The 13,380-nt window shown below is 41.7% G+C and overlaps 2 protein-coding genes across 4 annotated transcripts; one reads left to right on the top strand and one right to left on the bottom strand.

The window, feature by feature from the left end:
- Nucleotides 1-485: 485 nt before the first annotated feature.
- LOC122831534 (coiled-coil domain-containing protein 127-like) lies at nt 486-3,691 on the bottom strand. Of its 3 annotated transcripts, none has more exons than XM_044117804.1 (4): nt 3,603-3,691; nt 2,966-3,103; nt 1,891-2,135; nt 486-1,787 (listed from the first exon to the last, which is right to left on the bottom strand). In XM_044117804.1, exons 2-4 carry the CDS (start codon nt 3,093-3,095, stop codon nt 1,341-1,343), a joined length of 822 nt encoding a protein of 273 aa, XP_043973739.1. In that variant the 5' UTR covers nt 3,096-3,103; nt 3,603-3,691; the 3' UTR covers nt 486-1,340. The 3 variants fall into 3 exon arrangements, with proteins under 3 accessions (XP_043973739.1, XP_043973740.1, XP_043973741.1); XM_044117805.1 differs by having other exon boundaries at nt 2,966-3,100; nt 3,603-3,689; XM_044117806.1 differs by lacking the exon at nt 3,603-3,691 and adding an exon at nt 3,528-3,600.
- A 174-nt stretch (nt 3,692-3,865) lies between these two features.
- Nucleotides 3,866-11,605, top strand: sdha (succinate dehydrogenase complex, subunit A, flavoprotein (Fp)). Its single transcript, XM_044117785.1, has 15 exons — nt 3,866-4,005; nt 5,296-5,379; nt 5,492-5,653; nt 5,785-5,928; nt 6,144-6,308; nt 6,402-6,550; nt 6,633-6,757; nt 8,560-8,728; nt 8,820-9,015; nt 9,112-9,283; nt 9,385-9,503; nt 9,599-9,710; nt 9,800-9,930; nt 10,692-10,805; nt 10,886-11,605. The coding sequence occupies exons 1-15, from the start codon at nt 3,943-3,945 to the stop codon at nt 10,970-10,972; spliced, it is 1,992 nt and encodes a 663-aa protein (XP_043973720.1). The 5' UTR covers nt 3,866-3,942; the 3' UTR covers nt 10,973-11,605.
- Nucleotides 11,606-13,380: the final 1,775 nt, after the last annotated feature.

Genomic DNA, 13,380 nt, shown 5'->3' with positions numbered 1-13,380 from the left:
TGGGCACAGAGTATTTTTATTTTAATTTTAATTTCATAGTAAGTGGAGCTATAAACATCAAGCAACTTTTTGCTAAAAAGAAAATAAAGATGAATTCTTCTTTTAAACTTTGTTAACATAAGAGTTTTTGGTTGGAGAAAGTTCTCATTTGTAGGAAATAGACTCAAATTTTTACCCCAAATCTAAAGAAACTGTCTGCCTTTCATTAAGACAAAAAATACAACTTTTTGCTTCATTAAAACATTGTTTGTTTAATTTATTGTTGAGAAGATTAGAACAGAATTGACTTTCTTTAAGTTGGAAAAGCTATTTCTCCCCCTGAGTACTTCCTACTTCGGGATTCTAGCCCATGTTTTAAAAAGTTTGTACACCACCGGATTAAAGGCTCTGCAAACAATTAAATTAAGAGCGCCCCCTTGTGGACACCAGTCTTTAGTTTACACCAGTCATTAGTTTGAGGGGGAAAAGCAAACAACACAAACATGTTCAGTTCTTGGAAAAAAATATATTCAGATGATTGCACATAGTTGTTATCAATACATGTGTACTCATGACATGAAATTCAGCACTTTAATAAAGTAAAAAAAAAAAGCATAAAGCCTGGTTTTCCAATAAAAAGGCTACACATGTGAATTCATTTTACATGAGCATTACAGTGCAGAACCATCTGAGCATTCATGTGTTTTTATTGAAGTTTTATTTTACTTACACATGCAGCTTCAGTAAAGTGCCATCACCAAGATATCTCACAAATCGAACATTTCAGACCCAATAAGACTAATTCAATTTTGATGGAAAATACTGTAAATTATTAAAAACTGAGAAAATGGTGATAGGTTGAAACTACGTCCCACTGTTACCTCCAACAAAAGTTCATCAACAAGTTATTGCAAACCTCCACCCAGCCTTAAAATATGCAGAAAATGATGTGTTTTATCAACATAACATTCTGTGTTTTACTTGATTCCTATAAATTAAATCAAAAAACTTAACTACATTATCAGATGTGTGTTATTTTCTGTGAGATAAAAGGGTAAAAAAAATAAACGACTAAATTTTTTGGATTTAAAGTGCTACCGGACACCACCTGATGTATCTAAGTGCATTTTAACTTACCCCAGGGTTAAATTAAAGCTACCATGTCTTAATTGAGGCCTCAGAAATTAGACCTACTTTTATGATGTTCCCTTAACTCAGAGATCATGAATGACATGGAGAAAAACATGTGAATAAGATTACCTCTTAGGTATTTGCATAACATTCCTATCAGATGATCCCTGTTCCACATTAACTTAACATCCTTCAAAGCCAAAAACGGTAACAAAAGCAGCTTATGGAGGTCACTTTCCGTGACCTTGGATTCTCCCATGGAATATGGCTTCTTCTGCTCTTTTGTGTTTCTGCAGAGTGACCTGCAGCTGCCAGTACTTCAAGTAAACCCACATGAGGCTTCCGTTCTTCCGCTTGTCCATGTTCATCAGATCCGCACAGTGCTTGTCTCTCTTGAAGATGTCCTTCAGGTCAGACTCTAGACCCAACTCTGCAGTGACGGGGTTTTTGACCACCTTCAGCAGCATGTTCTTCTCCATCTCCACCCGCTGATCCCGGGGCTGGATGAGAGAGCAGTAGGCGTTCTGACGCTCGACAAGCAGACCCTCCAGCTCCCTCAAAGTGGCTGCGGCTCGCTGGTGCCACTCGGCCTCCTGTTCCAAGGCGTCGCGCAGCGCAGCACCGGCGGCGCCAGATTTGACAAGCTTTTGCTTCTCGTCGTTCAGCGCCTCTCGCTCCTTACGGCAAAAAAATAAAATAAATAATACAACGTTTTTCTTTAAAGAGAACAGGAAATTAACAAGAATGACGTAAAAATGGGTTGAGCTGAAGGCGGGGTACCTGCTCCAGCTGTTTCCGTTCCTGGATTAGATGCTGGCTGTGAGAGACCAGGGCCTGCTGGTATCCTTTCACCCTCTGTTGCTCCTTCTCCAGCTCCAGCTCGAGCGTAGCCACTGCCCTGCGGCTCTCTCTTAGCGAGTCCCGGTAGCGAGCCTCCATCTCGCTTTTTATCACAGAAACATCTTTGTCGTACTGGACTTTGACCTTCTGGATCTCATTCTGAGAGTCCCTCGTCCATATCCAGCCTTTAAAGATAACAGTTTTTAGTAATACAGCCGCAGAGGAGCAATTTATATCTAGCTTATCTAGTCTTACTGAAATTGAAATTAAGTGTATCGTTATAAACCCTCATAAAAAAACCCAGTTACTGCTTATTTAAAGGGGTAGTTTTAAGTTAAACTGACTTTTTTTATTTTTAACTTTATGTCATGTTAGGATGTTATGTTCTCATCAAAAAAATACATGGAGTGTTGCCTTTAATTATTCATGCATGTTTGAGAAATCCTTTAATCTCCCTGGGCAACCACACAGCTGTGTAAATGCAGCAGTTTCCAAACTTCAGGCGTTAAGCCTCACAGATCAGACCTCAATCGCAATTCTCCCACTCAGCTCCTTCAGATCAGCCAGCAGCAATTAGCAAACACCGGGTGGAGCTGCACATCTGCTAAGCTCATTATACGAGCTACTTCACAGTGCAGCGCTGGCAAAAAATATTGTTAAAGGGTTAATAGAGGAGTCTGAAGGTGAAATTTCAGAAGGAGACGGAATTTTTAAAGAGACAGAGGCCCAATTTTGAGGCACCGAAGTCAAATTTCTTTTAAGCCTTATTTGATATGTATGTAGCATTTTTATAACATCTTAAGGTAATATAGTTACTTGACTGTGCAATAAAATTGCAGAATATTACATTTTTTTAGTATCTGTGAATAAGACCATCAACTAAATTTCATAAAAGAAAGCAAAAGTAATTTTCTTAAAATAAAGTCAGGAAATCACATAACTCTGCTAACTTTTTAATCCAGAGTAAAAACACCCAATCCTAACACTTTCAGAGGAATATAATTGTTTAACTTACGAAATGCAGCCAGTCCCAGCATGGGGACCAGCAGGGCGTAGTTCCACTGGCTGCCACCACCGGCTCCTGGATCCCCCCTTCCCTGCTCTGGTTGGATGTTCCATCTGGGGGGGTCATTCAAGTTGTTCATGGAGGCTGCTGGAAGGGCAAACAAATAAAATAATCCAACGAAAACAAATTTTAAATTTATATTCATTCCTTCTGTAGCTAAGAATGTGATTTACACATTTGTCTGCAGTTATAAATAAAGCAGTTTTCAAACAAGTGTTGGACTGGCAGCTTAGATTATTGACAGCTCATATCACTAGTTTACCTTTAAAACCCTAAACTTAAAGTTCAGTGTTCGTCATTAGATGTAAATATTTATTTCAGCATTAACAAAATGCCCGTGACTACCATAAACAGGTCTGCGTATATTGTAGACATGTTTTTACAGACTGTGGTGACGACACCTGAGGAGGTTTGGCAGTTTAGCCGACCAAAAACAAAGCTAGCATCAGCTAGCATGCTGGCTAACCTTTAGCTTTGCCCTTGCGGCTACAGTATTTAACACCAAACTTACAACGGAAAATACAGCTGCATCATAATTATATCAAACCATTATTTTGTCTGCATTGTGTATGCAGCTGCCTCTCACCTTGAATGAATTGCCTAGGTCACTTATGCATTTGTTCCTGCATACTCCACTTATATAATAATAACATTTGCTAGTGCACACAGCTGGATAGGGTGGTTGATTTAAACCAACTTGAATAAAACTTTATTTAAATATAAAAAAACAACAACGTTTTTCTTTTATTTATTTTTTTACACAGTTGAATGTATCTTCTTCTTGAAAACAATTCAACATATTTTTCTATAAATAAAATATATTAGGCATAAAATAGATAACCACCCCTCTTCGTACAGTGGTTCCGTCCAGTCCGACAGCATAGCTCTTCCCCTGACATCAGAGCAACAGTTTTTCAACCGACAACATGGCGTCTGTACGCGCGGCGTCCCGTCTCCTCTCCAAGAGGGTGCTCTCTAACACGAAAGCGGTTAGTAACCACAACTGGACATTCAAAAATAATTTGGCGAATTTTTATTTGTAGATGTACTTTAATTATGTGTGTACATTTGAGTCATCTTATTTAGATGGGCAGCAAATAAGGATTGCTTTCATAATCGCCGAATTGTTGCTTGCGTAATCTGTTATGTAGCATAGGGTCTCAATGTGACACCTCAAAGAATATAATTATTGCCAGCCCGAGGAAAAGTATTGTTATTGTCTAACTATTCCATATGTATGTGTTGCAAATGATCAATTTAGAGCAATATTTGTGAAACTTTTGGGTCATTCTTTTTTTTTTTTTCTTTAAGAACTTTGTAGTCAGCTCCTTACGTGGACATTCATACTGCTAATGTTTCATAAGTAAATGTATCCACACACGACAAGAAGCGGTTTATCATCAAGCAGAACAAATGTTGCCGTAAAATTGTATTTTACGGCAACATACTCCACTTATATACACTTATCTTTAAATAATTCTACTATGTAATCTTGCAGTGTTATGTATTATAAATCCATATTTGCCCTCTTTTTTTTTTGGTAGCTCCTCTCCCATTGTGAATGGCTAATAAAATGCTGGTTTTTATTTCCATGGCTCATGCGAATTATACTACATCTCTTGTTTTAAATAAACTTCATTGTTGTGTGGTCATGCTTCAATATAAATATTACCCCTAGTTTTGTTGTTTCTGATTTATTTTTGTTGTACATGGTGTTTAGAACAGGTATCTTTTGCTTTAAGATGATAGTAGTTGACATTTATTGGCTTTCTACCAGAAACTATTGGACCCAATCCTTATGAAGTAAATACGGTCCTCAACGATGGCTCTCTGAAAAGGTCCAAACGTTTACATGCATTACTTTATACGTTGTTATGCTTTGGATTGCAAGCATTTCAAAGGGGGAAATTTAATTTCTATTTAGTGAAAGTATGAATAGAAACATAGTTTTGCTTGTTTTGTTTGTTTTTAAAGTGGAAATACTGTTTGACGCAATTGCTTATTTACAATGTAACGTAACTCCTAATAATATCTACATTCTGTTTCCTCAACTGAAGTTGTAGGAAAATATTTCATTGAGCTGCAGTTCTGCTTTGTTAAACCAGTGCATAGCATTGCTTTGTGTCATAATTCACTAGCAAACTGGATTCCTTCCTCTGTTGTCAACATGTAGACGGTCTCTGCTTCTTTTGCCTCTAGAGTCTTTTTGATAAGGGCGTGACCTTCGGTGGATTTCATGTAATCTATGTGAGTTTTTGGCTGTTCTGCTTCTCTCTCAGGTCCCTGCTGCTGCAGTCCAGGGTTCCAGGAGCTTTCACTTCTCCATCTACGGCAAGAAGAAAAGCGCCAAAGTAGCAGATGATGTGAGTTCTTCTTTTTGTGTGTTGAAAATCAGGACTCCTCCTCCCCCCTTTGCAAATCACCTCCTTATTAGAAGTTTTAGAAATAGACCTTCTTTATCTTGACTGTCTCCAGATCTCCACTCAGTATCCTGTTGTGGATCACGAGTTTGATGCCGTGGTGGTGGGAGCCGGAGGAGCTGGCCTTCGGGCCGCTTTCGGCCTGTCAGAGGCCGGCTTCAACACCGCCTGCGTCACCAAGCTCTTCCCCACCAGGTCTCACACCGTCGCTGCACAGGTACCCCAACCCGATGGCGTGTGTTAACAGGACCGTCGGCCATTTTGGAGAGGAGTTTTGTCCCGACTCTACTTGCGTCTTTCGTTGTTTTGGAGCAGTGCTGTTTGGTAAAATATTCCTCTTGTTTCCAGGGTGGGATCAACGCGGCTCTGGGTAACATGGAGGAGGATGACTGGCGCTGGCATTTCTACGACACGGTGAAGGGATCTGATTGGCTGGGAGATCAGGACGCCATCCATTACATGACAGAGCAGGCTCCTGCAGCTGTAGTGGAGGTCAGCTCTGTCTCTGACAAGTTTTTATATATATATATATTTTTTTTTTTTTTTTTTTTTTTTTTTTATCTGGCACATATTTGACTTTTCAAAAAGAAACCACAACTATTCAAGATGGTGCTACAATATTAGCTTCTTTAACTCCATAAGAAAGCCTTCGAGTAGGTATGAGTCACAGTGATCGATATGAGACTCGTGTTGCTCATCTTTCTCAGCTGGAAAACTTTGGCATGCCGTTCAGCCGCACCGAAGACGGGAAGATCTACCAGAGAGCCTTCGGGGGTCAGAGTCTCAAGTACGGGAAGGGGGGCCAGGCCCACCGCTGCTGCTGTGTGGCGGACCGGACGGGACACTCCCTGCTGCATACGCTTTATGGAAGGGTGAGGACATCAGCTTCTCCCTCCAGCTCAGACCGAGAAGCTAGTTTCGCTTGAGCTGCATTTCACTCGTCGTTGTCTCTGCCTTTCCCTCAGTCACTCCGCTATGACACTAGCTACTTCGTGGAGTACTTTGCCCTGGATCTGCTGATGGAAAACGGAGAGTGTAAAGGAGTTATTGCTCTCTGCATGGAGGACGGCTCCATCCACCGCTTCAGAGCCCAGAACACCGTCATCGCCACCGGGTGCGGCAGGAACTCGGCTGCAGCTCAGTGTTGTCAGCTCAGGAGTCACAGTCATAATACGATTTAAATGTGTGTCTCTCAGTGGTTACGGAAGGACCTATTTCAGCTGCACGTCTGCCCACACAAGCACAGGAGACGGAAACGCCATGGTGACCAGAGCCGGCCTGCCGTGCCAGGATTTGGAGTTTGTGCAGTTCCATCCCACTGGTGAGAAAAGTCACAACCAGAGAGTTGGAGGAGAGACAAACTGCTTTGAAGTGCCACAGAAATGTGGCATAATCTTGTAAGAAAGCGTTAATGTTCACATGTGTGGAACTTTGCCCCTTCTATCTCACTGAGCGGCATAAAGAGTCGAGAACAAAGCACTGAAGAGTTACAATTAATCAAGGAATGCTGCTTTTCCTTTCAATTAATCAACCGATTAAGGTCAGCAACCGATTAATTGAAAGGAAAAGCAGCATTCCTTGATTCTGCTGAGAATGAACTCCAGCAGTGCAGAAACATTGGTGAAAACGCATGACAGTGTTTATTTTTTTCCCCCCTACATGCTGGGTGTTGTTATTGGCTGATTGTTGTAGACCTTCAGCTCAGAGGCTGCAGCAGGAGGTGAAGCTGGAGACAGAGGTGGACAGACATAATGCCACAACTGCTTTAACTTGATATTTTAGACAAGATTAAGAAAAAGTAAACAGTGACTTGGTCCAGGTTCTGCAAAACAGAACAAAAGTCTTAACCCTGCATGTTTTCACTCAAACAATTTTCACAGTGTGTGTGTTATAGTTTTACATTTTACTCCATTTTTGCCTCTCTGATCATCTGTGTCCAGCTTTTGGACAAGGACTGAACCGTTTCGTTGTTCAGACGTATAATGTGACAGATGTGTGTGTGGGTGAAGGTCATCCTTATTTTTGTTTCTGCCAGACATTTGACACCAGGCTCAACGGTGACGTTTCCTAATCACGCTGCACCGTAGTGAATGCTTTGTGTTTGTCTTTCCTCTTACAGTCTGATTTTCATACGTTTTTTTTCACCTGTTGGCTAAATAAGCACAGTTAAATAGTGCGGGTCAAAAATAGTTACGTTTGGATTTACAGTGACGAGCGTAGATAATTGAGGCCACCACTACAGCTGCCATTTTAGCTCAGAACTGAAGGGTATGAAAAGCTTTGTGAAGGAACGATGCAGCAGAATGTGTCGACTCGACTCGAAGGATGACAAACTTATTGTTTGATTTTATTAATTTTTTTCTTACATGGAACCTAAACGAGTGCATTTTTAGAGACTTTACGATGACGTGGCAATCCAATAGTATTGTAAGACTTGCAGTTAGAGAACCTGTCCAGGCCAGGCATTTTGAAAAATGACACTAAAAGGCATTTAATGCCTGAACGTAAATCCTGGAATTCAGGGCTGCAATTAATGATTATCTTCATTGTTGATTATTCTATTGATTACTTTGACGACTAATTGAGTAAAAAAAAAATTGACATAAGTATTACATTTTGTTCTGATTTTTCATTTAACCACATAAGCCTTTTTTTTTTTTACACAATATTTGAAACATTTTTAAAAATGCAAATAATTAATTTTAACAAAGTATTCCTTTATTGAAAGCTTGCTCACTTGTAGTAAGTACCGTCTACTGTGTTGATTATTTTTGGATTAATAAATTGAAAGCAAAATGTGCCTAATAGAAGATTGGTTTAGCAGAATTTGAACCAGGTGAAGCTAAAAATGATGCCTGAGGATTTCTGGGCAGAATATATTTATAGAGAAATGTTTTTTTTTAAATCTTAAATGCAAAACATACATATTCTGCATACAGTTGTTGGTCAATTTGTGCTCTGACTCTTTATTCTTTCAGCAAATGGGCAATTTTAGAGTCTGCACGATTACTAAATTAGTCAATAATTGATTATTCATAACAAATTCCATTAATCATTTCAACACTACTGGGGTTGTTATATGAAGAATGCTTTCTCAGCAGTTTAACACGTGCATGTTTGCAGGGATCTACGGGGCTGGCTGCCTGATCACGGAGGGTTGCCGTGGCGAGGGAGGAATCCTGATCAACAGCGAGGGCGAGCGCTTCATGGAGCGCTACGCCCCCAACGCCAAAGACCTGGCTTCCAGAGACGTGGTGTCCCGCTCCATGACCATAGAGATCAGAGAGGGCAGGTAGGTAGGGAGGGACGGACGCACGCAGTTTTTCTGCTTCGTGGCTGTAAGCATGAAGCGGTCGATAAAATGGCCGCCCTACTCTCTGTAGAGGTGTGGGTCCGGACAAGGACCACGTGTACCTGCAGCTCCACCACCTGCCTCCACAGCAGCTGGCCAACAGGCTGCCCGGGATCTCCGAGACGGCTATGATCTTCGCTGGAGTCGACGTGACTAAAGACCCCATCCCCGTCCTGCCCACGGTTCACTACAACATGGGAGGAGTTCCCACCAACTACAAGGGACAGGTACGCCCTCCCCCCGATCCCGTTCGACGCTCTCAAATGTCTCCTCAGACCGTTAACGGTTAATTTTTAAACCCCCCCACACACACACACCTTCAGGTGATCGATCACACCAACGGCGAGGACAAGGTGGTTCCTGGGCTGTACGCCTGCGGTGAGGCGGCTTGTGCCAGCGTGCACGGCGCTAACAGGCTGGGCGCTAACTCCCTGCTGGACCTGGTGGTGTTCGGGAGAGCCTGCGCGCTAACGATCGCGGAGGAGCACAAACCTGGTAAGACTTCTCTGCTTCTGCGGCAGACAACACGATTGATGGGTCAATGTGTTGAATCAGCAGTGTTCCACGTGAAATCACTGCTGTTTACGTCGCTTTAGGAGAGAAGCTATCCCCGCTGAAGCCCAGCGCAGGAGAGGAGTCTGTGGCCAACCTGGACAAGCTGAGGTTCGCTAATGGAAGTCTGAGAACATCTGAGATCAGGCTGAACATGCAGAAGGTGAACACTTTGAACACAAACTCAGCAGTCCGCCGTGGATTTAGCAGTAAGCGTTCTTCCCAAAAGCTAAAATCCTTTTGTTTCCCCACGTCCAGACCATGCAGAACCACGCCGCCGTCTTCCGTACCGGCTCTGTTCTGAAGGAGGGATGCGATAAGATGGCCGACATCTACCAGAGCATGGAGAAGATCAAAACGTTTGACAGAGGCAGGCTTCTTCTTTGTACTCTGGGTCCAGCTGTGTCTGTGTGGGGAACTGACTGAGGTGGATTTTTTGTGTGTGTGTTTGTGTGTTAGGTATCGTGTGGAACACAGATTTGGTGGAGTCACTGGAGCTGCAAAACCTGATGCTGAACGGCATCCAAACCATCAACGCTGCTGAACAAAGAAAGGAGAGCCGGGGCGCCCACGCCAGAGAAGACTTCAAAGTTAGTCCTTAGATTTATATTTTTTTGACGTTGGTGAGCTTTGTATTTCTGTTTCTAGTAATTGAGACTTCATACTTTCATCTTACTATGATTAGTTGAGCATGATAAAACGCAAAGCAGGTCGATTTGTTAGAAAAATGTAGCTTCATTTTCTGACCACTTGGGGGCGCCCAGGGTCTGGGCTTCCAACTCATGATGAAAGGTCAAAGTGGAGTTAAAAATAAGACCAACTTCACTTCAAACCCATTTTAACTGGTAGAACTTAACACCCTTCATCCTAATACACACGTTTTGGACCAGTGGTGTCCAAACGTTTTACCATAAGAGCCAAACTCGTTCACTTGAAAGCTTGTTTTCCAAAGCATTTTTATGATTAGCTTTTTGTGCCTCATTTCATTTCAGCTGCTCAATAACAAACTTAAATTTTTTTTTTAAATTTGATCAAAATTGGCCAAATCTTTGTATCTAAGATGCTCTTTTAAAGAAACTGTTATCTGCAAAAAATGGCTGAAATGCCCATTTCACCTTGGAGTCCCCTGCTCTAGTCGAAATAAGAATCCATCCTAGTTAACGCACACATATTGAAAGAACTTGTTGTAGAAAATGTTTAATATGATATTCAAAGCCAGGAATCCAGCATTTCCAGATACGCCAACGCACACTGTTGGACGACAAAACTGTGCGAAAATGTTGTTTATTTGTTGCACGTGTGGTGCCGTTCCCGTCGCCATGGCAACTTTATCGGCTTGTTTGCGTTTCAGGATCGTATCGACGAGTACGACTTCTCCAAGCCCCTGCAGGGTCAGCAGAAGAAGCCCTTCGAGCAGCACTGGAGGAAGCACACCATGTCATACGTGGACCCCAAAACTGGAAAGGTATCACGTGCTCTGTGGTTTGTCGTCGGCTCACCGTCATTAGCGACGTCTAACGCGCCTCTCATTCCGACCAATCCCAGGTGACGCTGAGGTACCGCCCCGTCATCGACAGCTCTCTGAACGAACAGGACTGCGCCCACGTTCCTCCTGCCATCCGCTCGTACTAAGAAGAAGGACCCCCACACACACAGAAGAATCATTAATTGCTATTTTAAGAGAAAACCACTTTTTTTTTTTTTAACAGAGAAAGCGTTAAATGCAACCATTTAGCAATGCTGATCATAAAAACTGCTAGTTTCAGACCTTGGTGTCACATTCCTGCTTCTGTCCTTCTATCTCAGAAAAGCTCCGGTGGATTCTCACACACCGCCGCGGCTCTCGGTTCTTGTCGATATTAGAAACCCCAATAAGCTGAACACTGACTAATGTTGAATAATAGAAAAAAAAAACAGCAAACATCTTTCAGTAGTCGAGCTCTGCTTTCTGTGATGACGCTATTTTCTCACGCTTGTGTCGTTCTAAGTAGCTCTGCGATTTAAAATTCTCTCGGCTCAAAGGGACAGTGGGGAGGAATGTAATTTGACGCGCGCACGCCGCCGAACGAGCAGGATGGTTTTAAGTGTGTAAATATTTCAGAAATGTACAATAAATGTGCTCAGCTGTACGCCCCTGTTGCATCATCTGCATGCTACTGGGGTGTGATCTCCACACGGCTTCTGTTCAGTAATAAATCGGCTAAAAATCCTGAGTGAGCTTCCGCTTTCTGCATAAGTATCAATATAAATGTTAACAAAAAGTAGCACTTTGAAGATCTTCAACCACATTTGCATGTTAGCTGATGGAACAAGGACTTCTTTATATGTTCTGCTGTCCTCCTCTGAGGACATTTTGCAGAAAAGGTCAGCGAGTGCCTCTGTCAGAGTAACTGCAGGGAAAAATGCTCCTTCTATTTAGCAGACAGAATAAAGCTGCGTATATCTGGGGTTGAATTACACCTGAGCAGACGTATTTGGATTTGAAGGTGGAAGAACGGTTCAGAAAAAATGAAACGCACATTGTTCGTTATGTTTTGAATTGATTAAGTTATTTTCTTGTTTGAGGGGGAAAAGTGACTTTATTCTTTTTTTTTTTTTTCCCCGTTTGTATTTGTTTTCATATACTCAATAAAGTTTATGCTATGCATAGAATCAAAAGCTCTTTGTTTTACCTTGTGGAATTAAAAGTGACAATGAAAAATGAAGTGATGGGTACAACGTAAGAGAATATGTGAGTGACTCCCACTCATATTTTCTTACGCTGTACCCATCATCTTACTCATAGTAACATATTTTGCAAAGTTGGGACTTTACTCATAAACTCACATTTTGGAGTTAAGTGTTTTTGCTTTCTATTATAAAATATCTCACAAATTATGTTGCCTTTTTTTCCCAATAGGTCAATTAAAAATTGCAGCTATGTGCAAGTTTTATTTTGGAGGACTGAAATGGCTCCTTTGTCACCTCTCTTCAAACGATGAATTATAAAAATGACCAAATGCCTGAATAACGGTTCACGATCAAGCGTCTCTTCAACTATAAAGATCTTCCCACAGCATTTCCTAACTTAACATTTATTTTTACTCTACCAAAGATTCTTTGGTTTTCGTTTGAATTGTATGCAGTGCGTCGACACACTTGGAAAATGTTTGAAACAATTTGGCTTGAGAGGGTTTGTGTGTGTGTGTGTGTGTGTGTTTTTTTTTTAAACTTCTTTAGTTACATTAAAGAGTGTGTAATGATGAAACGTAACACCAGGTCGTTTTTTATTATTTTTTTTTTTACAGGTGTGGGATGTTTCCGTTTTTCAGACTAACCAGCAGGGGGCCCTACACAATCACAACACCAGGTGAGCCAGAGATATGACTGGACTATTTGGGTTCACCAGGCCAGAGGGAGGCGCTAACCCGTCATTAACTTCACCGATATCCCTCAGGTGGCCCCATTAACCTAATAGCTGCTTGGGCCACTTTTACCAGCAACAGCTGAAATCAAGCAATTACGATAACTTGCAATGAGTTGTGGAGGAAATGTGGTCAACTCATCTTCCCATCATTTGTCATAATCCACACTGGAGGGTTTTGGACATGAGCAGCCTTTTCAAGATGATGCCACAGCATCTCAATAGGATTCAGGTCAGGATTTTGACTAGGCCAGTCCAAACTTCTCATTTTATTTTTTGTTTTTTAAGTACAGCCATTCAGCTGCGGAATTGCTGGTGTGTTTTGGATCATCGTCCTGCTCAGGAACCCAGGTTGGTTTCAGCTTGAGATGGAAGGAGGTTCTCCTTCAACATGTTTTGGTCGACGGCAGAATTCATAGTTCCAATTGTCTCAGTAAGTCTTCCAGGTCTTGAAGCAGCAAAGCAGAACCAGAACATCACACTACCATCATACCAACATCATACGGTTGTTGGTATGATGTTCTTTTTTCTGAAACGATGTGTTACCTTTACGTCATATCTAAGGGAACACGCACCTTGCAAAGAGTTCAGCTTTTGTCTCTTCAGTTCATGGTGTGGGGCAAGAAACCAGTAAGTT

The sequence above is a fragment of the Gambusia affinis genome, linkage group LG05, assembly GCF_019740435.1.
Source record: "Gambusia affinis linkage group LG05, SWU_Gaff_1.0, whole genome shotgun sequence".
Taxonomy (NCBI): domain Eukaryota; kingdom Metazoa; phylum Chordata; class Actinopteri; order Cyprinodontiformes; family Poeciliidae; genus Gambusia; species Gambusia affinis.
This window is presented reverse-complemented; position numbering and strand designations above follow the sequence as displayed.